The following is a 27,109-nucleotide window of genomic DNA, read 5'->3' as shown; positions in this document are numbered from 1 at the left end:
TTGGAAAAGCTCGATGAATAATCCCACTAAACAACTTTAAAACCTGTTAGTGCATGAGTTCACCTGTTCTGGAACTGGCACAGCCTTGTAGATTGTTGCAAAAGCCTTGTGGACAGTGACACTCTTGCCAGCACCCCACCCCGACATGCTCTAGTTTCACTGTGGTGGCAGATGGGGTACAGGGAACACCTAAACCCAAGAGGACTGTAGTCCTAATGCCTGCCCATCGTTTATGTTGCATTTCTGACTTTCTTAGATCTGAAGTGTTCGAGGTCACTAGGATTTATTCTGGGCCCTTGGCCAGGGTTCTGGACCAGACTTTTAACATAGTTTTTACCCAAGCCTGGTTCTCACTGAATCTTAATTATGTGGATTCCTACCCTTAACACAACTGAAAATAAACCACAGTTAGCTAGTTTTATAATTTTACTTGGTTCTTATGCAAACATTCCAGTGAACCATCACCCACAATGAACTGGGAAACCCACCTGGAATTTAAGCTAAGCAAAAAAACATTTGTTCATTCATTCAAAGAATATTAAGAGCCTGTGAACCAGGCACTATACTAAGTGCTGGGGATACAGCAAAGCACAGGATAGGTCCATGTTCTCATGAAGCTGATGGTCTCATGAAGGAGAGTAAACAAGCAAGGTCACTAATATAAAATGTCATCTTGAGTAGTGGCAAGCACTACTATGTGCAAGTTTGGGGGATGCAAAGGTGAATAGTTCATGCCTCTACAATGAGGTTGGGATGGTTATAAAGGCATAAATTATAACAATAATATGTTACAAGTGGTATTATGCAATCATGTACAAAGTGCTATATAAAGGTAGAGGGGAACAAGCAGCTAGCTATATTGTATGGGGGGGTGGACTCTTAGGGATTAATTCCCAGAGGAGGTGACATTTGATCACTCTCTTAGGACTTAGCTGGATGGAGAGGATTGAAAGAGGGAGGAAACAAGAGTAGAGCAAAGGCAGAGAGATGAGAGCAAGCATGGGGGTTCCAGAAAAGACTGGTCATTTGGTGTGGCCAGAACACACTGGCACTGGACAGGCATGGACAATGCCTGAGAACAAGACAATGAAAACATGTGGATTGAGGCCAGGCCAAAGAATTTATACTTTTATCAGATGATCAGATTTGCATGTTAGCACATGCATCTTGGCAGCAATGTGAAAATATTGGAGAGAACAACTAGAATGAAGAAATTATTATGAAAATAATGCAAAAAAAAAGAAAAAGAAAAGAATGCAGTAGTCCAGTTCTAGGAGTCTGTATGTAAGTGGTCAATCAGCTAAATTTGGAGTGTGGGACTCATAGGGTGTGGAGGGACTGAGAGTCTCTAGTCCAACCACCCATTGGATGTTTGGATCTCCTTCCTGAAGCTCTCCCCATGGGATGGTCCAACTAAGGCCCCAGTCCTAGAGGCTTCCTTCCCATTCCATCTTCAGATTACTGAGACTCCTCTGAGGTCTTACTTCTGTGCAGCTGAAATCTGCTCCCAGGAGCTGCCACCACTACTCCTTTTGCTTCTTGGGGCTTCTAGAATCAATCCAACTCCTAATTCAGATGCAACATTTCACTGTTTAAAAACAGCTGTAATTTACTGAGCACTTTCTGTGTGCCAGGCAAGTCTGCAGGGCACAAAGTACCCCATTTCCAGATGGAAACCTGGGGTTCATATGACTTGCTGGGATTTGGGCCCTGACCTAGTTAACTGGCAGCACCAGGATAAAAACCCAAGGCTGTCTGACTCCAGAGCCTGTACTCTTAGAAGTAACTATCAATTTAACTTGGCAAATACTTAGCACCTACTACTATGAAAATCCCTGTCCTTGGTATCATAGAGGGAAGCCTAAAGTAAAGAAGCACGGTTAATAATTTCCAGGGCTCCCCATTCTAGTGATTTAGACAGTGGAGTCAACATCCAAGCAGTGTGATAACGTGTCCTTGGCTTTGGCTTGCAGGGTGGCTTTTTCAGAAGAAGAAAGTGACTTACATTTCGTTCATTGCATGGGCCTGGTTCCTGCTGGTAGCACTCAGGCAAGCCCAATGCAGGAGCCACCCCCACAGAGTCCATGTCTGAGAAAGAAGGCTGTATCCCGGGAAGATACAGGAGGGGGATACACTTAGGTGGAAGGCGTGAAACCAGTGTGTATAATCAGATTTGAGGAAAGGAAAGCAAAACTTCAGCTTGGACACAACCCAGTGGTGAGCAGAGAGGAATACAGCAAGACTGAAAAGCTGGAAGCAGAATGAGAACAGGTGTAAGAAAAACCACAGGAACGGAGCCTGGGCACAGAGCGTGGGTGCAGGGGCTCCCCCTTCAGGCAGTCTGTGGTATTGCTGCAGTCTGGGCGGGGGGGGGGGGGGGGGGGTCCTTAAAAGGGAATAGGACACTGACAAAGTGAGGAGTTAGTGGACTTCCCTTCCCAGTTGTGTTTTTCTTACCCTGCTGTTTAAATCATTAACAACTTAGACTATATGCATTAGGTAATTTGATGCTCATGAAAATGAACGTATATCTTCCCCACAATTGCACTCTCACACCTGTGTCACCTGTAGTACACCTGTGGCCCTGCGAGGAAGGACCAGTGGGCATTATCCTCGCCGTTTAGGCAGGAGAGGGATCTAAGGGTTACGTGGCATCTTTGCCTCATCATTCACCGTGCAACCAGCTTCCATTCAGAGCCACGCCCACACCCCAGCCAAATCCAGACATCCTTACCTGCTTGCCAGCCCGCATCCCCTCCAGGTCCGAGAAGTGCTGCTCCTGATCAGGCTGGGTCTCCCTTCCCCCACCCAGGTTCATCCCCAGATGAGGTTTGCTTTAGTCCCTCTGGTTGGGATTTCTCTGCTTGCCCTGGAGGTGGTCCTAGAACTCAACTCCTTCACCTGCTGATGTGAAGAGAGGAGCTTCATTCAGGACCTCTCCTTAGCGCATTGGATAGGTTGTGGTAGGAGGGGTGCAGACACACCCAATCCTCTTGCCACCTGCCAGATGAGCAGCCCTGAACATTCTGCATGTGCAGATGGAGTCTCACGCTGCAGCACTGCCCTGTTCGAGAAGTCCTTTCCTGGGAAGTACCAGAGTCCAGCCTACAAAATAGCCCTTTGGCATTTCCTTTTATTAAAATCAAAAGCTCCCTCTCTGGTTTCTGTCATCTCTCATTTCCAGATCTAGCAAAATATAAAATTGGTAATGTTTAGTTAGGGAAGTTAAGTTGCACACATGTTTTCTTCTCACGCATGTGAGATCCCATAAATCTGCTAACTGGCCACAACGTTGTTTTGAGTGGGCATCAAAACTGCCTCCTTTTTTTTTTTACCTTTTTTTTTTTAGTCTCTTCCTTGATTTTTAAGGCTCTCTGGGAAGTTCTTTTTTCTTTCCTTCCTTTCCCCATGTTCTTTTTCTATTCTCTTCTTACTGGGAAATTCTTTTTTTTTTTTTAATATTTTTTTCTTTATTTATTTATGATAGTCACACAGAGAGAGAGAGAGAGGCAGAGACATAGGCAGAGGGAGAAGCAGGCTCCATGCACCGGGAGCCCGACGTGGGATTCGATCCCGGGCCCCCAGGATCGCGCCCTGGGCCAAAGGCAGGCGCCAAACCGCTGCGCCACCCAGGGATCCCCTTACTGGGAAATTCTATCCCATTTCCATCTCCTACCTTCTCAAAGGACCCCCCCCCCCCCCCATTCTACATGGTAACACTCTTTTACTTTATTTTTCCAGTTATTCTTGGGGCTTTGGTATACTCTGAGACGATGATGCTTATCTGGTAATCACTTATAACGGAGCTAACTCTGAAAAGGATTTCAGCTAGATTCACAGTATGAGTTCAACATAACAGAACCACAAAACAAGGATAGCAATACACACAATATATCATTAACAGTAAAGAAGACCAGAAAAAGTACCAGAAAAAAACTCTCCTAAGGTTTATCATTGCAATTGAATGCAAAATTTAGCTTTGAGTTTCCTGCCCTCTAAGGCAAAAAAAAGGAAACATACGTTATATAGCTCTCATCATCTAATTTAAACACACACAGAACATAATCTTTACCAAAAAAAAAAAAGAAAGAAAGAAAGAAACTATTCACAGAAGAATCATTTTTGACTTTTAGCAAGTTCTAACCAGGGCTAATCCTCTTAGATCTTTCTGGTGATCTGAGTCCCCTGGGGAGTTTTTTTTTTTTTTTTTTTAATATTTTTTTCTTTATTTATTTATGATAGTTACACAGAGAGAGAGAGAGGCAGAGACACAGGCAAAGGGAGAAGCAGGCTCCATGCACCGGGAACCCGACATGGGATTCGATCCCGGGTCTCCAGGATCACGCCCTGGGCCAAAGGCAGACACTAAACCGCTGCGCCACCCAGGGATCCCCCCCTGGGGAGTTTTTAAAAAACAATCTAGGGGCATCTGGGTGGCTCAGTTGGTTAAGCGTCCAAAGCTTGGTTTCGGCTCAGGTCGTGGTCTCAGGGTTGTCAGATGAGCCTCAAGTCAAGGGGAATCCCTCCTCCTCCACCCCTCCCTTTTCTGTGGTGCTTGCATGCTGGTAAGTGCGTGTGCACTTGCTTGCGAGCTCTCGCTCCCAAATAAATAAATAAGTAAAATCTTAAAAAAATAAAACAACCTATAACATGGTCTAGAGTTACTAACCTCTAGGGAAATTATTGACTACGCTCAGGTCAGGGTCTTTTGAAGTCACATGGCCACATCTGTAAACAATGGCATCCGTTATATAAAGTGCCCTCCAGCCCGCCCTGGAGGGCAAGTATGAAAAACATGACCTTTGCCTACTTGAGCAGATCTTAGCGTTCATTTGGCCTAGCTTCCTCACTTTCCAGATGAAGAACTGTAGCTTCTCAATGTTCAATGACTTAGTCAATGCCGCACTGTTTTTCAGAGAACTCGTATAATGACTAAGCCCGTAGACTTCGGGTTCAAGACCACTTAAAATCAAATCCCAACTCTGGTCCAATAGCTTCAAGATTCTATATGCTATATGAATTACTTAGCTTCTGAAGTTGCTAAACCTCTGTTTGCTCATTTGTAAATAGGGATGATAGTAATAATTTCCTTCCAAATTACCTTGTTTTTATAATTAAATAAAATAATACACATTTAAGCTTTTTGTGCAGAGCCTGGAATGTTGTAAGCACTCAAGAAATGGCAGACGCTATAAAATCCTGATGATGATGATGATGTAGATCATATAGAAAAACTGGATCAAAACTTAGGTTGCCTAATACCTACTTTGTAGCCCTCTTTCCACTACCCCATTCGACCAGGATTCCTTCTGAAATTACACTGACCTGAAGGACATCCCTTAGAACGGCAGTACCCAAGTAGGGCAGCTGCTAACCACGAATGCCTATTTAAAGTTGAATTAGGGCTGCCTGGGTGACTTAGTCGGTCAAGCATCCGCCTGCAGCTCAGGGTCCTGGGATCCTACTCCTCGCTCAGCAGGGAGTCTGCTTCTTCCTCTGCCCTCCCTCTACTCATGCTTTCTCTCACAATCTGTCTGTAAAATAAAATCTTTAAAAAAAAATAAAGTTATGGATACCTGGGTGGCTCCATGGTTGAGCATCTGCCTTTGGCTCGGGTCGTGATCCTGGGGTCCTGGGATCGAGTCCTCCATCGGGCTCCCCACAGGGAGCCTGCTTCTTCCTCTTCCTGTGTCTCTGCCTCTCTGTGTCTCTCATGAATAAATCAATCTTTAAAAATAAATAATAAGGTGAAGTTAATTAAAATTGAATATAATTAGTATTTTAGCTGCTTAGTAACACCAACTCCATTCTAAGTGTTCAGTAGCCATGTATGATTCGTGCTATTGTATTGGACAGCACAGATCTAGGACATTTGTGTCATAGTAGAAAGGTCTGCTGGAAGCTGCCTTCATGGCTTCCGCCCACCCCCCACCCCTCGCCCCCTCACAACTTCCTGATGTGAAGTGTTTTTGTTATTTATGTATTTATTTCAAAATATTATGCTACTGGGGCACCTGGGTGGTTCAGTCAGTTAAGCATCTGACTCTTGATCTCAGCTCAGGTCTTGATCTCAGGGTCGTGACTTCAGGCCCCACATTGGGCTCCGTGCTGGACACAGAGCCTACTTTTTTTTTTTTTAATTTTTATTTATTTATGATAGTCACAGAGAGAGAGAGAGAGGCAGAGACACAGGCAGAGGGAGAAGCAGGCTCCATGCACTGGGAGCCCGATGTGGGATTCGATCCCGGATCTCCAGGATCGTGCCCTGGGCCAAAGGCAGGCGCCAAACCGCTGCGCCACCCAGGGATCCCCACAGAGCCTACTTTAAAAATATATATATCATGCAATTATTCTAAGCTAGAAGAAAAGGTTCTTTGGTCTCTTAAGGCTACTGGTGAGCACACTTGAGGCCGACGGAGCCTCAAAGATAGACAAGTCACATAGCTGGTCAGTAGCAGCCTCTTCCAAAGCATGCTTCTGACTCAGTCTCTGGTGGCCCAGGAGACCTGGGGAATTGGCTGTCTTAGGTCTGTGTTTCCATAGGGTTCAGATTGATTAGGGCTGGAGTATGAATTTAATCTGGCTTGTCATCTGCCAAATACAGGGTAATGTGAGTTCAAAGGGTTTATTACCAGAGAACAAGAATATCATTTTCTCAAAGCCACAGTCCAGTGGCATAGACATTGAGGACGTCATGGAGGAAACTCTTAGACCATGCACAGTCTCACCTTTTTATCCTCTTGTTTTTTAGGGAAGAAAGAGATGGTGTTTTAAAATTGATCTGTTGGGGCACCTAGGTGGCTCCGTGGCCTTCGGCTCAGGGCGTGATCCCAGGGTCCTGGGATCAAGTCCCACATCTGGCTTTGCTCCCACATCTCCCTCTGCCTGTGTCTCTGCCTCTGTGTGTCTCTCATGAATAAATCAATAAAATTTTAGAAAATAAATTTAAAAATAAAGTAAAATAAAATAGATCTGTTAATGGGATATTATTCAGGCCTGAGAAAAATAAAGAAAATCCTGACATTTACCACATGGTTGGACCTTGAGGGCATTAGGACTAAATGAAATACATCAGAGAGAGAAAGATAAATACTGTGCACTCTCACATATATGTAGAATCTAAAAAAGCTGAACTGATGGAAACAGTCGAACGAGGGGGTCGTGAGGGGCTGGGGGAAATGAGGAGAGGCTAGTTAGTCAAAGGGTGCAAATGTCAGCTAGGTGAGTAAGTTCTGAGGTTCCAATAATCTATGACACAGTGACTATAGTTAACTGTACCGTCTTATATACTTGAAAGTTGATGAGAGTGGATCCTAAATGTTCTCACCACAAAAAAGAAATAGTAATTTTCTGTGAGGTGATGGATGTGTGAACTAACCCTACCCTGGTAATCATTCTGCAGTATATAAGTGCATCAGATCGTCATGCTGTACACCTCACATTTCACAGTGTCATATGTCGGTAACATCTCGATAAAGCTGGGAGAAAATAGCTAAAATAAAATAAAAATGATGCGTTAATTTTAAAGATACAACGTTTCCTTGCAAGAGAACTGCAAGGATGAAGACTTTCAGGTATGTTTCTGACCTCAAGAGCATCGGCGTTGTTATTTTTATTGGTTAGGTTAATTATGAGGAGCTCAAAGCCATTGTCAACATATTTTCTCAGAGTTGATAAGCCAACTCAACCTCCTCTGGCATGGTTTACACCTCAAAATGAACAATTCATTGTAACAAATATTTAAATACATGTAGCTTCAAGGAACAAAAATACAGTCTCAAGTTTCCAAGTCCACAGTCTTTAGAGGGTAACTATTAAAAGGAAGGGTTTTTGCCTCTTTTTGGTAGGTAGAAACTCAAATCCATGGTGACACAATAATGGAAAAATACAGATTTAACTTAAATGTTATAGGGAAGTGATATTAGTGTCAGTTAGAATTAGATTTGGCTGTGAGGGATTAAAAAAAAGAAAACCCAAATAGCAGGTGTTTAAACAAGATAGAAGTTTATTTCTCACATAAACAAGTCTGGAAATGAGGATCCAAGAGAGGTAAGGCCACTGAAGCAGTTGTCAGAAATCCAAGTCCTTCTTCTACAGTTTCTGCTTTGTCATCATCAACACATGGCTTCCACCTCCTTGTCCAGTTTGACTGCTCTAACACCAGCCAGCATGTCCACGGTTTTGCCAGCAGAATGGAAGAAGACCAGACAAAATTGGCCTTCCTTCTTTTAGGGGCCTTCCTAGAAGTCTCACAAGAAACTTCTCCTCATATCACTGTTAAGAACCGGTCTCCTAGGGATCCCTGGGTGGTGCAGCGGTTTGGCGCCTGCCTTTGGCCCAGGGCGCGATCCTGGAGACCCGGGATCGAATCCCACGTCGGGATCCCGAGGTGCATGGAGCCTGCTTCTCCCTCTGCCTATGTCTCTGCCTCTCTCTCTCTCTCTCTCTCTCTCTGTGACTATCATAAATAAATAAATAAAAATTAAAAAAAAAAAAAAAAGAACCGGTCTCCTAGCTGCAAGGGAGGCTGGAAAATGTGTGCTAGGTGGTCGTGAGCCCAGCTAACGATTGGGGGTTTTATGATTAAGGAAGAAGAGGAAAACACAAAATGAGGGACACCCAGCAGTCTTACTAGAGGATAAAAATATCCTTCATTAACTTTCTAAACAGTAAACAGTGAACCCTTTGTTTTGCATTTTCAGAGGTATTTTTGTCAATCCGTTCTTTTTTAAAAAAAAATTTATTTATTTAGAAAGAGAGAAAGTGCATGCTTTCTCTCCTGAAGGGGGGGGGGGCAGAGGGAAAAGGGGAGCAGCTAGAATCTCAAACAGACTCCTGCTGAGCATGGAGTCCAATCCTGCAACCCTGAGATCACAACTGGATGGAGAGTCAGATGCTTAACTCACAATATCACCCAGGCACCTCATCAATCCATTCATTCTTGACATTTCTTTTCTAATACTTTTCTGATTTTGTGTTTTTCGACTGCAGTCCTGCCTCTGGATCTTTGCATGTGCTCTATCTTCTGCCTGGAAATGCTAGAACACATGGCCACTAGCCCTGGCCGTGGATCTAACTGCCTACATGTATATCCCAGTGCTGTTCCTTATAACTGTGTGCCCTTAGACAATTTGTATAACCTCTCTGTGCCTCTGTTTCACTCCCTGTAGAATGAAGATAGTAATAGTACTTACTTTATGGTTCTTGTCATCGTCAAGCGAGACAATGAAAGACAAATGCTCAATAGCAGCTGGCTTTGTTGAGCATTTACTATGTGCTAAGCACCTTACAGAGATTCTCTTAATCTTCACAACAATCCCATAGGGTGGCCTCGCTATTGCTCCCATTTTACATATGAGGAACCTGAGGCACAGAGAAGTTAAGTAACTTGCCCAAGCCCCACAGCTAGCAAGTCATGGGCTCAAATGTAGGATCATTAGAGTACATGTGCTTTCCACCCCACCAGCACCACACCAGCCGTGGGTTTCCTTTGTAAGGCTGTGTGCTGCCTTTTGCAGACTTTTATGATAATTCTTTTGGAAGCAGGGGCAGGCCCAGATGACCCCTGCAGGCCCATCCCTGGCCTTTGCCTCTCAGCCTGCACCAGCCTGCGCACCCTGCCCTTTTAGGCTTCTGGAGCCATTGCTCTCAGGATACAAGTCTGTGCAGCCCCCGCCACCTCCCAAATGTTTATCTTTTGTGCCAAGGCTGCTAGGAAGGTTCTGCACCAGCCTCAAACAGAGCCTGTGGCTTACCCACTTCTGAAGCCCCGGCTTCCCTCCCAGGGCCATTTATATCCTGAGCCCCATCATCTTCTACCCACTTGGGATCAGGTTCCCACCGCAGAGGCTCTGTGCCCCTAAGCCCGGCCTGGCTGTTGTGCAGCTCACAGCCCAGAGAGGAGAGGTATGGGCTCGTCCGTCAATCCCCGCGTGGCAAGCAAGGAAGGACCTCAGGGCTGCCAAGCATCCTGCAGCTGGGAGCTGGCATTCTCCTGATGTCGAGGGGCTCAGCTTCAGTGGGCATCAGAAACGCTGCAGAGAATGAATGAGGAGCCGATGCCCAGTGTGGTTGTCTTGCAATGGTGCCCAAAGATCCCATCTCTGCAGTCTCTGTTTTGCAAAGGAAAAGGGTCTTGGCAGATGTGATTTTTAGGTAAGGGTCCTAAAGTGGTGAGATAATCCTGGATTATCTGGGTGGGCCCAAAGTCCAATCATACATGTCCTTCGAGGAGAGAGAAAGATTTGACACACGCCTCAGAGGACAAGGTGATGTAAAAACAGAGGCAGAGACAGAGAGATGGAGCCCCTGCCACGGAACACCCACAACCCCAGAAAGCTGGAAGAGGCAAGCGATGAGGCCCCTAGATCCTCTGGAGGGTGCACCATCCTGCTGCCCCCTCAATCTTGGGACTCCTGGCCTCCAGCCCTCGGGGAGAATATATTTCTGTCACTTAAGCCACCGAGTTTGGGGTATTTTGCAACAGCAGCCCCAAGGAAACCCATATACCCAGCAAGTGGGCAGGAACGCAGGAATGTGGGTTTTAACCAGTTCCCTGGATAATTCTGGCGCACCACCACCACCACCACCACCACCACCACCACCAAAATGGAGAGCTAGGCCAAGTATGTAGACAGAAACTCCGGGAGAGCTGGGAATTCTTGCTCTCCATTGTTTCTGCTCCTGTCCTGTTCAAGCTGCGGGGACGGAAGTGCGTCGGATGCTTAGATGCGGGTAGGAAGGTGCAGGGGGGCAGAGTTAGAGGCAGAGGCAAGTGGTGGGGCCTCCTCCCCAGGGGAGGAAAGGAGGGCAAGTGGAGGGGGAACCTTCCTCCCCAGGAGGGCAGGGGAGGTGAAGGCAGGGTGAGAGCACAGGGAGGACACTATTGCTACTCACATACCATATTTGCTCTGCCTTTACTTGCTTGTGCCTCAACCCTCCAAGCTCTCTAGCCCCCTACATCACCTGCTTCAGAACGTGTAACAGGAAAGCCAAAGAAAGTTCCGAGGTCAGTCACAAGGACCTGTTGGCACTGTGAGTAGAAGTCCCCTTCTTAGGGGCACCTGGGATGTTCAGTCAGTTAAGTGTCTGCCTTCGCCTTGGATCATGATCCTGGGGTCCTGGGATGTAGCCCCACATCAGGCTCCCTGCTCAGCACAGAGTCTGCTTCTCCCTCTCCCTCTCTCAGCCCCTCCTCATGCACGTTCTCTCTCTCTCTCTGTCAAATAAATAAATAACATCTTGAAAGAAAGGAAGGAAGGAAGGAAGGAAGGAAGGAAGGAAGGAAGGAAGGAAGGAAGGAAGGAAGGAAGGAAGGAAAGAAGGAAGGAAGGAAGGAAGGAAGGAAGGAAGGAAGGAAGGAAGGAAGGAAGGAAGTCTTCTTCTCACCCAGCACCCTTTGGCCCTTGGCCCTTGCCCATTTCGGGGAATTCTATAATCACCCATTAGTGGGGCTGACTTTCACACTCAAAGGACTTGTCCTGTCGGTACCAAATGGCCTGTTCTGCACTGATTCTCCCCATGAGGCCTTTGTTTCACCATCCCTGCGCAGGGTATGTGCACACTCGAGGTGTTGGGAAGCCGTCTTCCATGGGACCCAGCCCCCAAGCCTCCTCCCCTAGGTGTGTGATGGTGACAGGGGCCCAATCAGAGCAGGAAGACAAGGCTGCGGAGCTGCTGTCAACAGTGCAGAGTCGAAGGCCGAATCGCTAGGTCTTCGCAGCTCAGTTTTTTTCTCCTGCGGCCTCCAGCTGATTGGATGAGGCCCACCCACCCTCTGGGAGATAATCTGCTTTACTCAGAGTCTGCTGATCTAAATGTTAATCTTGTCTTAAAACATACCTTCCCAGCAATGTCCAGACTAGCATTTGACCACCTATCCAGGTACCAGGCCTGGCTGAGTTGATACATAAAATCAACCATCAAAAGGGTTTTTGTTGTTGTTTTTTAAGTATTTACATTCCGGGATGATGATAAACACCGTCACGAATACCAAATACTTACTAGACAATGAATGGAGTGGGTGCTGGGGTCAGAACCACCTCCCCGAGACGGAAAGCTTCGGTTTCATAAGATTGTTGGGAGGATCCTGGTGGGAAGCAGAACCCACCTCCCAGGGTGAAAGCTGAAATCACCAGACCCCTACTGGCCCACCTCCCCTGGAACTTGGCGCGGGCTCAGAACTAGGCCCATGAGAGCCTCGGGAGCTCTGGACCTTCTTCCCCTCCCTTGTCTCCTGGGCCTCTATGCCCTCTTGCAACTGTCTCACTTCTGGACTCACTTTCTCCTCCTTAAACATAATAAGAGCATTCACCTTCTCTTGTTTCTGGCTTGAGTCATAATACTGCCCCGGGGCCTGGTTCCTAGAAATGTGGTCCATATACTGCCTGGAAGCTGGTTACAAATGCAGCATCTCAGGCCCTACCCCAGATCCACTGAACCCAAATCCACATTTTAACAAGATCCCAGGTGATTCACGTGCACGTTAACGTTGGCGATGCACTGACCTGGAGCACACGCCTTGGCTCCAGATCCTTCTGTAGGAACCACCCTCAGCAGTCTGACTGCACCTTGCACAGTCGCTAGAGTACACAAGCCACCTCTGACCTCTGCATTGTCTTAGCTTTGGTGCCCACAAACACAGTGAGATTACAGTGACTATTGCTATGGAAACCAGCCTTGGATACTGTCTGCTGTCAATTTTGCTGCTTTTCCTTCACTCCCTGTATCTCTAGAATTATGAGCTTCCTAGAGCATAGTGAAACATCTGAATTCCTCTCCAGCCTAAGACTTAACAAACAACGAAGATGCCAAGTCAAGGCCACACAATTTATAGAGGAGAGGCAGAGCAACTGCAGAGGTTTGCTTTGATTTAAAAAGAGAAGGCAGGAGTAGTGTTCTGTGTAGCTAGGCTTTTCCTCCACCAGCAGAGAAACACTTGAGTGATGCTAAAAACCACGCCGGTGATGCGATGAGCATAGCTACCACCTCTTGAAGAGATGCCATCCCATTCAGTTCTGGAAATAACCCTCTGTATTGGTTTCCTGTGACTTCTATGAAAAAAAAAACTGTCACAGATGTGAAAACTTACAATACAAATTCATTATCTTACAGTTCAGGAGGTCAGAAATACAGAATCAGTTTCACTGGGCTGAAGTGAAGGTGTCCGCAGGGCTGGTTCCTTTTGGAGGCTCCAGGGGAGACTCTCCTCATCTTTTGTGGCTTCTGGAGGTGCCTGCATTCCTTGGCTCATGGCCCCTTTCCATTTGTCCAGCTACTTCTTCTATCCTCACATCTCCTACCCTCTCCCTGGACCTTCCCACCTCCCTCTGCTGAGCACCCCCATGATTACATTTAGGACGCACCTGGCTAATTCCAGCTAGTCCTTACTTCTCAAAATCCTTAACTTAGGGGACACCTGGGGGGCTCAGATCTGCCTTCGGCTCAGGGCATGATCCCAGGGTCCTGGGATCAAGTCCCACATTGGGCTCCCTGCAGGAAGCCTGCTTCTTCCTCTGCCTGTATCTCTCTCTCTCTCTCTCTCTCTCTCTCTGCATCTCTCTCTGCATCTCTCATGAATAAATAAATAAAATCTTTAAAAAAATCCGTAACTTAGAACCACATGTGCAAAGTCCATTTTGCCAGGTAAGCAACATTCACAGGTTCTGGGGATTAGGATGCAGACCTCTTTTGGGGGCCATCATGCAGCCCACCATGCCCTGTTAAGTAAGTGCTGGTATTATTCCCATTTTCTTGGTGAGAAACCTCAGGCATGGCAGTGGACATACCTTGTTCACAGTCACATAGTGAGAAAGTGGAGCTGGAATCCAGCTCTTTGTCAGCCTCTCTCCAAAGCCCGAGTTCCTCATTCTGACCTCTGCAGTGCTCGGCCTCCGGATGGCTTTGAACTCATACACTGTTGTTAGTAGGAAATGAACTGATGATCATCTGCTCTCTAAAAAGCTTGAGCTTCCAACCGAAGCTGGTCTACCACAGACTAATGCCTCCAGGGCCAGGCAGGACTTACACCACAGGTGTACCGCTCAGCCAGGGCTTTCCTAACAAACCAACACAGGCTAGGTGCCTTGAACAAAAAAAAAAAAAAACAAAAAAAAAAAAACGTGTTTTCTCGAGGCGCTGAAGTCTGGAAGTCCAAGATTAAGGTGTCAGCAGGTCTAGGGGTTTTTCTCTGCGGCATCCCTCTTTGGCTTGCAGATGGCTGTCCTCTTGCTACCACCCCCTTTCCCACAGCGGCCCCACACCCTCAGTGTCCTTTTTGGGGGGGGGTGTATATTTTTTTATTGGAGTTCGATTTACCAACATATAGTGTAACACCCAGTGCTCATCCTGTCAAGTGCCCCCCTCAGTCACCAGTCACCCCCTCCCCTCACCCACCTCCCCTTGTTCGTTTCCCAGAGTTAGGAGTCTCTCATGTTCTGTCTCCCTCTCTGATATTTCCCACTCATTTTCTCTCCTTTCCCCTTTAATCCCTTTCACTGTTTTTTATATTCCCTGTATGAATGACCTCCTCTTCTTAGGAGGATCTCCGTCACTCTGAATTAGGGCCCAGCCTAATGGCCTCATTTTAATAGCTACATGCTGAGGTCCTGGGGATTAGGGCTTCAACTAAGCATTTTGAGGGGGTGCAGTTTAGCTGTATCAAGAGGTGTTCTCTGACCTCAGGAACGAGGCAGTTGATAGGTGTCTGAGGGGGATCCCAGAGCCCGTGAGTGCCTTCATTCTCAGCTTAAATGTTGGCTCTTCCCTCTTCAGCATATGTCCGTCCTAACCTGCGGTGACCCTACCAGTCCCTTGGCTTTGTGATCCTATCAGTTTCCTGGGGGCTGCTGTGGTGAGTTTCCACAAACCTGGTGGGTTAAAACAACACACATTTGTTTGCCTACAGTTCCAGAGGTCCGTGGTCCCTAATCAGTTTCACTTGGCCAAGATCAAGGTGTCAGCAGGGCTGTTTGTTTCTGGAGGCTTCTGACAAAAGAATCCATTTCCTTGCCTCATCCACCTTCTAGAGCTGCACTCCTTGACTCGTGCTTCCTTCCTCTAGCTCCAGAGTCAGCAACAGAGCATCTTGCTTCAGGACCACCTGTGTCACATTGCACTGGTTCCCTTTTATAAGGACTCCTGTGATTGCATTTAGGATTATCCACCTGGATAATCCAGGGTCACCCTCCCTTCTCGAGATCTTAACTGAATTACATCAGCGGAGTCTCTTTTGCCATCAACATTGACAGGTTCCAGGGAACAGGACTCAATGCTATTGAGCCCTACCACAGCAGACTCATATCCACTGCCTACCAGGACTCATGTCCTAGCCACCCCATATGCCCCGGAGGGCCCAAGTAGGAGATGATGCACAGGAAAGGCCTTGGTGAGCTGTGAAGGGGTTTTTTCTGCCTCAGGGCCTTTGCACAGTCTGTCACTGCTGCCTCGAACATCCATCTCTCTACACCCACATTCACATATGGCCAATTCCTTCACATTTTTGTGATTTTCTTACCTCCTCAGAGAGGCCTTCCCACCACTCTCCCTCAACCCTGTCTCTTCTCTATCCCAGCACCCTGAAACTGATCACAGTTTGTAATTGCTTTATTACTTGTTGGCTTGTGTATTTCTTATCTGTGTCCCTGTGAGATTGTTAGTTCTGTGAGAACAAGGACCTGACAAGTCCTGTTCTCTACTCTGTCTGCAGCTCCCAGAAGGGTGCCTACAAGATGGGTGCTCCATAAAGGACTGTTGGATGAATGAGTGATGTTAACAGATAACATTTCATCACACCCAGGGCCAGATTTGCATTTTCTTCTCGAGGTACGACCTCAGGGTATGCCTGTAACTCGGTATTCCTCAGATGCAATCAGGACCTCTTTGTGGGAGGGTCTTGTTTTCTAATCTCTCCAAAGCTTTCTGTTCCCAACACTAGGACCTTCCTGTGCATCTTCCTGTCCCCAGGGCTTCTTCCTAAGCCCCCAGGAAGCTGGCTATGTCAATATACTCAAAGAACTTTAGAGGAGGAAGGAACCCAAGAGACCAGGGTCAGCCAACTATGATCCACCATCTGATTTTGTGAATAAAGTCTTCTTGGAACACAGCAAGGTTCTTTCATTTACATGTCGTCTGGGGCGACTTGCCCACTATCATGCAGAGTTGAGTAGTTGAGACGGAGACTGTACGGCCCGCAAAATCTGACATACTGACTATCCAGCCCTTTACAGAAGAGGCTTGCAAACCAAACAGACCTCTGATCCAAGCCCACCCACTTTACAGATGAAGACAGTGAGAGCCTAAACATTTTCAGACCAGAGCCAGAGGCCTACTTGAGCACTTGGCAGATTCAGGACTGAAATCCAGTTCTGCAGAATCCCAAACAATCCAGGCTTCTCCCACGGACTGTACCATCTTCCTTAGCACCCAGCCCCTCCCCAACCAAACTCCCTTCCAATTCTGGGTGGTCACCCCCTCACTAGCTTTCTCTCCACCGATTCAGAAGGGCCCCGCCCACATATCTTCTCCCTCTCCCACTTGAATCTGGGCCCAGCCACCTTCCTGAGCTGATTTGTTCTCTTGACTCTACAAAAAGCCCACTTAGGCTTGCCCTTCCCTTCTGGAATCTCTGGTCCCAGCCCCACAGACCTTCTGTTCAAGCACCGAGGCAAAGATTTCGACGGCCACTGTGCTGATTGAGTGGACCATGTTCCCTGCTCTGTTCACCTCAGGCCACCCATTTGGGGTTGTCAAACCCAGGTTGCTCCAAAACTCCCAGAGGAGCTTGTTTAGAATGCACATGCCCAGGCCCCACCCCAGACTTGTTGAATCCAAACTCTGGGGTTGACTTGGAGCCTTGGGAATTCACATACACACATACACACACACACACACACACAGTGGTTCTGGTGTTGAGCACGGTCTGAGAGGTACTTTACAAAGCCATGGGCTTTCCAAGTATCCTCTAGGTGTTAGTCAGTGTAGACAGCTTCAGAACAAAGTCAAGAGCCAGTAGAACATTGTTCTCTTTAAAAATCCATAAGGAGGGGCACCTGTTTGGCTCAATCAGTTAAGTGTCTGCCTTCAGCTCAGGTCATGATCTCAGGGTCCTGGGATCTGGCTCCCTGCTCAGTGGGGAGTCCACTTCTCCCTCTCCTTCTGCCCTACCCCTGCTTGCTGACACTCTCTCACCCTCTCTCTCAAATAAAATCTTTTTAAAAAATAAAAATAAATTTAAAAGAATAAAAATACATAAGGAGAATGCAGTCTTTCTCCTGCAGCTTTCTCTACCCAATCCTTAATTCAAGGCCCTAGAATTCTTTCCCATCTCCAGTGCCTCCAAAAGAAACATCACAAATAACACTTTCTCCCCCCCTCTGAGTAGACAAGATAAGAAGGTTTTTAAATGAGTTGCTGGCAAAGAATTCATGAGCTTATAAACCACTGAGGTCAGGGTGACGAAGAGAAGGCGATGTTGAAAGGAGAACAGGTACACAGAAAATTCCAGAGGAGGCTGGAATCCTGGGGTTCAAGGTTTCTTATTCTGGTGCTCGCCAGCTGTCTCGATACAGGTGTTATTCTGAAGGCAGCACAGCCTCGTTCTCTCCTTAGCATTCCTCAGGAACTGGCGGTGTGCCCTGTGCCTCAGCCCCTCACAGAAAAGGCAGCAGCTGGGGACACCTAGGGGGGCTCAGTGGTTGAGCATTTGCCTTCTGCTCAGGTCGTGATCCTTGAGGTCCTGGGATCGAGTCCCACATCAGGCTCCCTATGGGGAGCCTGCTTCTCCCTCTTCCTATGTCTCTGCCTCTCTCTGTGTCTCTCTTAAATAAATAAAATCTTAAAAAAAAAAAAAAAAAGGCAGCAGCCAAAGGGCAGTGTGCGGAAGAGACACAGCCCCCGCCCCCAGGGACTGGGAGTTGTGGGCTGTGTTTCAGGGGGCACTGAGCAAAGGGAAGGCAGGACGAGGTTGGGGGTGCTGCCTCCGAGGAGGAGAGTTCTCCCAGAGGAGAATTCTCTGAGTGCTTGGGGCTGGTTTCTACGGTGATGGAGACATGGTGACAAAAATAAGTCCTGCTCACCTGAGACAGTAGAATCCAATTCAATTTCAAGTCAATGTGTGTTTATTGAGTGCCTGATTCAGTTTAGGTGATGGAGAGAATGAGAGAATGAGGGCGACAGCCTAAGCAGCAGGCTGACTTGGGCAGAAATTCCCTGGGAGACTGCCCCACAGGTCCACAGGGCCAGAAATTCGATTGCATTCCATTTCACCCTGCAGGAAATGGGTAAATCTTAGTCTGTCTTGTTTTTTTTTTTTTTTTTTTTTTAATTTTTATTTATGATAGTCACACACAGATAGAGAGAGAGAGGCAGAGACACAGGCAGAGGGAGAAGCAGGCTCCATGCACCGGGAGCCCGACGTGGGATTTGATCCCGGGTCTCCAGGATCGCGCCCTGGGCCAAAGGCAGGCGCCAAACCGCTGCGCCACCCAGGGATCCCTTAGTCTGTCTTGTGAACAAATATTTATTTAGTGCTTCCAGCCTGCTGGGGCTGTCCTGGGGCAGTGAACCTAGCAGTCCCAGGGCCCTGTCCCGATGGAGTTTACATTCTCCTGGGACACTGGCAAGGCCAGTGGGTAAGGCCAATGGGCTGGGGACTCCCATAGGAGGGGTCCATATAGGATGGATTATCAGGAGAAAGGGTTAGGGTAAGATAGGATTTGCACTGTGATTTGAAGGTTAAGTGGGGTGTGAATTTTTAAAGGGCTGGAGGCCTTTCAGCGCAGGAATGAAAATGGCATGCTATCAAAGGTCCATGAGCAGATGGCAGCCAGGGTCAAGGTGAGGCAGGAGAGACACACATTTGCATGGCCTGGCCTCCTTCAGTTTGGGACTCTGAGCACCCTGCTTGCCTCACCCGAGCTGGGGAACTGCTGAATATAGGAAATCATTTTGGTCTACACATTGCATTTCTCAAAGTGAGTTCCTTGGTCTACTTAGATCAGTATCATAAGAGCCGCTTCTTAAAATTATATTCATGGACCTGACACAATGAGCATCTCTGGAGATAAGGTCAGGGGATTTGCATTTTAACACACACACACACACACACACACACACACACACACACACAATTCCCAGGCCCTCTACCCATAGATTCTTGTCTACCAGCCCCAATCTACTGAATCAAGACACACTGGGGATGGGGCCCAGGAATCTGCATTTAACAAGCCCTCCAGATAATTCTGATTCACGTGAAATTCACATGGGGGAGGTTTTAAAAACTACCAGTAAACAGCCCCATCCTAGATGAATTAAATCAGAATCCCTTCAAAGGCTCCCCCACCAACTCAGTAATCCTAATGGGAGGACAGAGTTTATAATTATCACCCAAAGAAACAGGAAATTGGCACAAATGCATTACATTACAAAGTATATAGTTCAGCCATGGGCATCATCTCAATTCTTGCAACAAGCTGTCTGTCCCCTGCTGGGGTCTCAGCGCAGGAGGAACCTGAGGCTCCCAGAGTTTCAGGGGTGTGGCATGTCCCCTGTCTCCCCCACAAAGGCAGGTTTGCTGGCTGTGACCGGGCAGCTGCCTGGCCTGGCTCGTGGGAAGACAGCCTGTCCACTTGGCTCTTTGCACCTGTCCCAGGTGCTAAAAAGCCCGTTGGCAGCAGTGTTCAGGCAGAGCTGGGGCTGGCATTGCTCTGCAGAGGGAGGTGGGAAGACAGGAAGGGAGAGTCGGGGGACTCCTTAGGGTTGGGCCCAGAATCGGAGCCCCAAGGACTTCTAACCCCAGGCATTTTGGGGGTTTTCTACTAAGGCCAGCCCCTGTGCTTGGTGCTTTAAGTGAGCCATCTCCTGTGTGCTCACATGATCTCTGAGGGAGATAACACTCGCAGGAGAGTCACATGGCATCCCTGCTTTGCAGATGAGGAAACTGAGGCCCAAAGACTCTGGAGAGCCCGCCCCGGGGTCACCGGTGGGGTCGCCGGTGGGGTCACCAGTGCGATCAGGATGCCTCCAGCGGCTCTCCCACCCCTCGGGCGCTCAGAGGCAGGGTCCCCCGGGAAAAGCGGGGGTGGGGGCGCCGGGCTGGGGCGGGGGACCTGCGAGGAGGGGGTGGGGCTGGGCCACCCCCCCCCCACCCGCCCTAACGCTCTCGTCCCCGCGCAGGCCCTTCCTCGTGCTGCCGCCGCTGATGGAGTGGATCCGGGTGGCCGTGGCGCACGCCGGCCACCGCCGCAGCTTCTCCATGGACAGCGACGACGTCCGCCAGGCGGCCCGGCTGCTGCTGCCCGGCGTGGACTGCGAGCCGCGCCAGCTCAGGTAGGGCCGGGCCGGCCGGCGAGGGGCGCCCCCCCCCCCCCCGCGGCAGGGCGGCGGGGCGGCGGGCGGCGGGGTGCAGGGAACCCGTGCTCGGGTTCTGCGGTTACCGAGAGCGGCGGCTCCTTTGGTTCGCGTTCGCGTCCCCTCCCTCCCTCCTCCCTCCTCCTTCCCTCTCCCGAGAGAGAAAGGACGGTCTCGGTCTCGGTCTTCCCGTAGCTTCCAGGGCCGCCGTGCAGGGTTCACTTGCAGGCTGGGTCAGAGCACATCTCTGCTCTCCCACATACGTGCGGATGGCGTGGCTCCCTCTTTCCTAGGTCTGTAACCCCGTCTCCCTTCCTTGGGGCCGGGAATTACCCTTGGGCCACTCTGGGGCCCCATGCACCCCGAGGAGCTCATTTTTACCCAAAGCCAAAAAAGTGCCATCACTCCCTTGGCTGAATCCAAACCTGGGTCTAAATGCAGAGGCGGGAAGCAGGGGCTGTGGGTGCCCGTGTGCGCTTTCCAGGCTCCTGCTGGCGTCCAGCTGCTCCTGGTCACCATTTTCCTTTTTTTTTTCCCAGCTTTGTTGAGATGCAATTGACATATAGCATTGTGGACATTTTGGGTGTACCGGGTGTTGATTTGATACACGTATATATTGCAAACTGACGGCCACCACAGCGTTGGCTAACACCTCTGTCCTACCACGCGGCGACTGTTTCTTTTTTGCAGGGAGAACATTTAAGACCTGCTCACGCTCTTAGGAACTTTCAAGTGTATGGGATACAGTATTAGTAGCTATAATCACCATGCTGTACATGAGATCCCCAGACCTTATTCACATTATTAGGGGAAGCTTGTATCCTGTGACCAATGTCTCCCCTTTTCCCCCACCGCCCCGCCCCTGGCAACCACCATTCTACTCCCCTTTTCTCTGAGCTCCGTTTAGATTCCACGTGTAAGTGAGAGCACACAGTATTTAGCTCTGTGTCTGATTTATTTCACTTAGCATAATGCCCTCGCGGTCCATCCAAGCTGTTGCAAATGGTAGGGTTTCCTCCTTTCTTGGGGCTGAATAATATTCCATTATGTATGGATATATTTTTTCACATCTTCTTTATCTATTCATCCGTTGACAGACACTCAGGTTGTTTCCGGCTCTTGGCTATTGTGACAAAGGCTGCAGTTGAATGTGGGTGTGAAATGTGTCTTTGAAATCCTGTTTTCATTTCCTTGGGATATAAACCAGAAGTGGGGTTCCCGGATCATAGGGCAGGTCTATTTTTAATTTTTTGAGGAACGTTCATACTGGTGGAATGGTGGCTGTACCAATATACTTTTCTCCACTGTCAATGCACGAGTGTTCCCTTTTCTCCACGTCCTTGCCAACGCTTATTATTTCTTAGCTTTTTGAGGAGAACCATTCTAACAGACATGAGGTGATAGCTCACTATGGTTTTGATTTGCATTTCTCAGCATGTGGAGTTTCTAAGTTTGGGGGATTTTTCTTTCGCTTAGTGTGCTCTGAGTTCCTCCAGTGTCCGTGTCCCTGGATGTAATGTTTCTGAGCTGTTTGGGTGTCTGTATCCCTGGGTGTGCGATCTTCGAATTGCTGAGAAGTCAGTGTCACAGTGTCTCTGGGCTCTTGGCAGGTTTGTGTTCACATTTTGAGCTGTCTGGCTACTTGAGGGTCTGTATTCCAGGTTTGAATCTCCCAGATATTTTGATGTGGTCTGTGCAGGATTGGAAGTCCCTAGGTTCTTCGTGGGTTCTTCATGCTAGATTCGTGGTCTCAGAACTCAGAGTACAGGTTCCCTGAGCGCTGTTTAAAGGGTATCAATGTGTGAGTCCCATTGGCTGATTGGAGCCTTCGTTCCTGAGGGCCCTGAGCTGGCAGGTTTTTTCCTAGGGTGTGAGGTCTCTGGCTGTTTGGGAGTTTGTATTCTTGGTATATGGTGTGCAAGATAGTTTTGGGTTTGTGTCCAAAATACATCTATTCACAGATCTCTGTGCCGTTTCTGTATCTATCTTCAGATTGTGAGGTTCTGGAAGTATTTGTGTAGTCTGTATCCAGAGTATCACATTCTGAACACTTGGGTATCTGTGTTCAGTGGAGTGAATCCCTTGAGCCATTCGTAGATCTCCATTTACAAGCTGTGTGGGCATCTCTGTCTAATGAGAGCTCTGAGAAGTTTGATGTCTGTGTCCAAGGCATGAATTGTCTGAGCAGTTGGAGGGTCCTCATCGCAGTTTGAGGTCTCCAAGTTGTTTGTTAAGTGTTTAATGTCCATCTGCTGTTGGGGATTTGCGCTGACAAGTGGGGTTTCCAAACTTTTTGGTGACCTGTGTTTTAAGGTATGAGTCTAAAATACATAAAGAACTCCTACAACTCAAAAACAAAACAAAACAAAACAAAAAACAATCTGATTATAAAATAGGCAGAGGATCTGAATAGACATTTCCCCAGAGAAAACATGCGGATGGCCAACAAGCACATGAAGAGATGCTCAACATTACCCATCATCAAGAAAATGTGAGTCAGAACCACAATGTGTATCACCTCACACCTGTCAGAATGACTGTTACCACAAAGACAAGAAACAACAAGTGTTGGCAAGGATGTGGAGAAAGAATGCTCATGTACTGTTGATGGGAATGCAAACTGGTTCAGCCACTATGGAAAACAGTATGGAGGTTCCTCAAAAAATTAAAAATAAAGTTACCATAGAATCCAGAAATTCCATCTAAAGAAAACAAAAACACTAGTTGAAAAAGATACAAGTACCCCTATGTTTAGTGCACATTGTTTACAATAACTAAGATGTGGAAATACCCTATGTCTATTGATGAATAAATAAATAAAGATTATATATATAATATTGTATACACAATAGAATACTACTTAGCCATAAAAAACAATGAAATCTTGCCATTTACAACAACATGGATGGACCTTGAGGGTTAGTGAAATAAGTCAGACAAAGACAAATACCACATGACTTCATTTATATGTGGAATCTAAGAAAACCAAAACAACAACAACAAAAATCCCCTCAGACTCATAGATACAAAGAGCAGATTGGTGGTGGCCAGAGGACAGAGGAATGGGGCAGGGGGGCAAAATGAGTGAAGGGGATTAAGAAGTACAGACTGCTAGTTATAAAATAAATAAGTCATGAGGATGGGGACTATATTCAATAATACTTATTAACTTGTAAGGTGACAGATGGCAACTAGACTTATGGTGGCGACCAATTCACAATGTGTACAAGTGGAGGCCTCACACGCTAGACATACTTGAGTTACTTCAGACTCAGACCTTAAAACCCACACACTTAATACGTTCAGAGACCTCACACCTTGAATACAGAACCCCACATGCTGTAGATTCAAACTTCAAACACAGACCCTCAAAGAATTTAGAGACTTCCCACACTGAACACAGTAGAGTAGAAACACGTAGAGTCACCATCTTCAAATCCCCACTGCACGCCTGATGAGAAACTGCCCTTCCCCTGAAATTCATCTAGCCCAATCATGTGGCCAGGCTGCAGAGATTTCCACTCTTCCAGGATCTTATGGGGTCTACAAGGAAATGGAGGGCTTATAGCATACGACAGAGCCCCCCTGAACACCCAGAGGTGCCCCGCAGCCCAGCAACACACAGAGGGCTGATCTAAGTCATCATTGCTGGCATTTACTGAATGCTTACCATATGCTGGGCGTGCTTTACGCAGATTGATTAATCTCTAATATTTCCCAAACCTTACAAAGTGGGTACCGTAATTATGCCCACTTTGTAGATAAGGAAACTGAGGCACAGATAGGTTAAGTAACATGCCCTCGGTCATAGGACTAGTGCGTGGTGAAGCCAGGATATGGATTCAGGTGACCCAGACCCCCAGGCCCAAGGGTTCTGACCACTGAATTGTACTATCCTCGGGTTTCTGTCTAGGCAGTTTCTACCTGCCCTGCCATCCCTCGGACCTTGTCACCTGGAATAACAGCAGGTCTTGGGGAGAGGCGAAGGAGCAGCCATTTATTGAGCACCTACTGTGTGCTAGTTATCAATTCCAACAGGAGATTCACATTCATTACATGTCTCCTTTAATCCCTGAAGCAGCCTCCTGAGGGGAGTATCATCTCCACACTTTACAGATTAGAAAGCTGTTGTTGGGATGGTTTACAGATGGAAGTACTGGGGATGAGGTCCTCAGGGCTCATACCCTGAGGCCCAGCCTCTGCCCATAAGACTCCCCTGTCCCGTTACCTGCAAGTGGTACCTCCTGTAGGCTTTCTCCCACCACCTCGCTCATTGTCCCAAGTCTCCTGGGTGGCAGGGAAAGGAAGATGTTTCCTCAATTGTGGCTGCCCAAATATTCCTTGTTTGTCATGTTCTCAGGAGACTCCATAGCTTAAATGTTAAGAGATTGGGCTCCAGAGTCCCATTACCTAGATCAAATCCCACCACCACAGTTAATTAGCTCTGAGCAAGCTAGTTAAGCTCTCTGGACCTTGACTTCCTGGCCTGTCACATGGACATAATAAAAGCAGCCCCCCTTAGAATTTGGTGCAGGCACAGAGTGGAGCCAAGAACATGAGACTCCTGTACAGTCAGTGCCTGAAGGGAAGAAAGTACTCATGACATGGTTGTTATTCGCTAGCATTGCCCCACACCTCTAGTATCCCTGAAATAACAATGGAGACTCACACCTATGTATTGCTTTATAATTCTTAAAGGCTTTTTAACATTTTCTCATGTGAACCTCAAAACAGACACTGTTGTTATCCAGGAAGAAGTGCTGTCCCATTTTATAGAGGAAGAAATCCAGGCTCAGCAAGATTAGGTAACTTTTCCAGCATCACACAGATACTAAGAGACAGGGTGAGGAGCCAGATATCAAACCTAGACACAACCAATACAACCAATTTTTCTGGGATACAACCAATTTTTCTGGTCTCCAGCCCTAGACCTAGACTCAGCCCTCTTCGAGGATGCTAACGACCCTCTTCTAAATGCTTCTTTTCCTTATCACAATTCTGGAGACTGGCCATGAGCTTCCAGGGCTCACTGTCCATCTCTGTACCCCTCATCCAGCATGTAGCTCACACTGGCATCCAGAACATGAGCCTGATGCCCTGGCAGGCCAGAACCACACGTCAAGAGCAGAGACAAAGGAAATCAGCTCCATTCATTCTCCACGCTGTTTTTTGCCCTTTATCTCTCAATTCGTGACTCATTTGTCTCCAGAATGATGATTTGTGTGTAGAAGATAGACCCATTGATTGTCCTAAGCTAAATTTTGATCAAGTTTGGAAATCATTTTCAAAGAGAAAAATAAAATACAGTATTTCATTAGCTTTCCTAAATAGTAAGTGTAAGACTCAGAAATTCCATTAACTAGGCTAAATTCAGTACATGAAGGATGCACCAATTTTTACCCCAATAAAAGAATATCTTTCAGTCTAGGCAACATACAGACACATCCCTACACGTATTTTCCAACCTCATTGCATGTAATGTGAAGCAGGTATTGCTGTCGTCAATTTGCTGGAAGGTTTTGTCCATTCAGATATCCAACAAATAGGTATTGGACACCTACCCCATGCCCGGCACTCGCAGTCTTCATAGAGTGCCGTCCCCAACAATTGTGCAAGGCAGGCTTTATTATTCCATTTTACAGATAGGAAGGCTGAGGCTCCCAGGTTGAGGCTGTGGAACTTGTCTGAGGTCACACAGCTACTGTGAGGCAGGTGAGTTCTAGAATGGAGGACTAAGCGAATGGAGGTAACAACAGTCTCCTTGTCCCTCTCCCCTCCCACCTCCCAGACAGTGATCTTCCCAGTGGCCAGGTAGGCTCCTCAATCTGAGCAAATCTGAGCTCACATCTCTCAAGAAACAGCCCGGAACGGTGCAGGTCCTTGGATGTTCTAACAAACGCAGGAACGTGGGATCTTGGTGTTGGCAGCTAGGGTGCCCGTGACTATTAGCACACATAATTACCTACCAGCTGGCCGAGGTGTCCTGGTGGGAGGCAGCCTGGATACCAGCTGGGACAGAGCAACCGAGTCAAGGATTCTCAGGTCTGACGCTAGTGCAGCCATTGATTTATCTTCACAATGACCTTGGCCAAATGCAGCCAGAGCACTTCTTTTGTCTTTATTCAGCTACAGTAAAGCCTCACCATGGTGATCAGGTTTATTCAAAAGGAACACCATTTGATGCGGCTGCAGCTTGTAAGCTGACAGGGGTGACCCGTATATTTTTCCTTAATTAAAGTATCAGCTCATCTAAACCTGGGACATTCAGCCTTTTCTTTCTTTTCTTTTTCCTCTCCTTTGGGAGGTGAAGGAGGAGGAGGGCAGTAGAAGGAAATAAAGAGCAAATGATACATCTGGGTAGGGTTTGCACATTTTCTTATTAATAATTGGTCTCAAAACATTTTAGAAATACAAAGGATAAATACGGTTTATTTCCCTGTATTTATTTGTAAGAGACAATTTTTCTGCTCCTGAGGGGGGCTGTATTAAAATAATAGCAATAAGGCATGTTCTCAAATCCTAACTTAACTGATAAATGGCACCTACCAACAGGATTTGGGGGTTGTTAGAACCGTGAGCTCACTCCAGGAGATGGTTACTCTTTTTGCAAAGTGTGTTTCTTAAATTCAAACCAGATTTTGAGCTGTTCTGGAATGGATAAGTTTGGGAGTAGTATGACACAAAGGGTGTCAGGAAGGGATACCAGGGTCATTATGTGTTTATTGAGCATCTACTAAGTGCCAAACACCACTCTCAATGATCT

General features: G+C 47.3%; 1 protein-coding gene across 3 annotated transcripts in view; it reads left to right on the top strand.

Annotated features, from left to right (window-relative positions):
- BTBD11 (BTB domain containing 11) overlaps positions 1–27,109 on the top strand; it is a 310,110-nt gene that overhangs the window by 212,185 nt on the left and 70,816 nt on the right. For all 3 annotated transcript variants that reach the window (XM_038550769.1, XM_038550770.1, XM_038550771.1), the window contains exon 4: positions 20,173–20,325. In XM_038550769.1, the coding sequence (XP_038406697.1) occupies positions 20,173–20,325 (153 nt within the window). The remainder of the gene's footprint in view (positions 1–20,172; positions 20,326–27,109) is intronic.

This window comes from Canis lupus, chromosome 10 (genome assembly GCF_011100685.1).
Source record: "Canis lupus familiaris isolate Mischka breed German Shepherd chromosome 10, alternate assembly UU_Cfam_GSD_1.0, whole genome shotgun sequence".
Classification (NCBI taxonomy): domain Eukaryota; kingdom Metazoa; phylum Chordata; class Mammalia; order Carnivora; family Canidae; genus Canis; species Canis lupus.
Note: the sequence above shows the minus strand (reverse complement) of the source record. Positions and strands in the feature narration are given on the sequence as shown.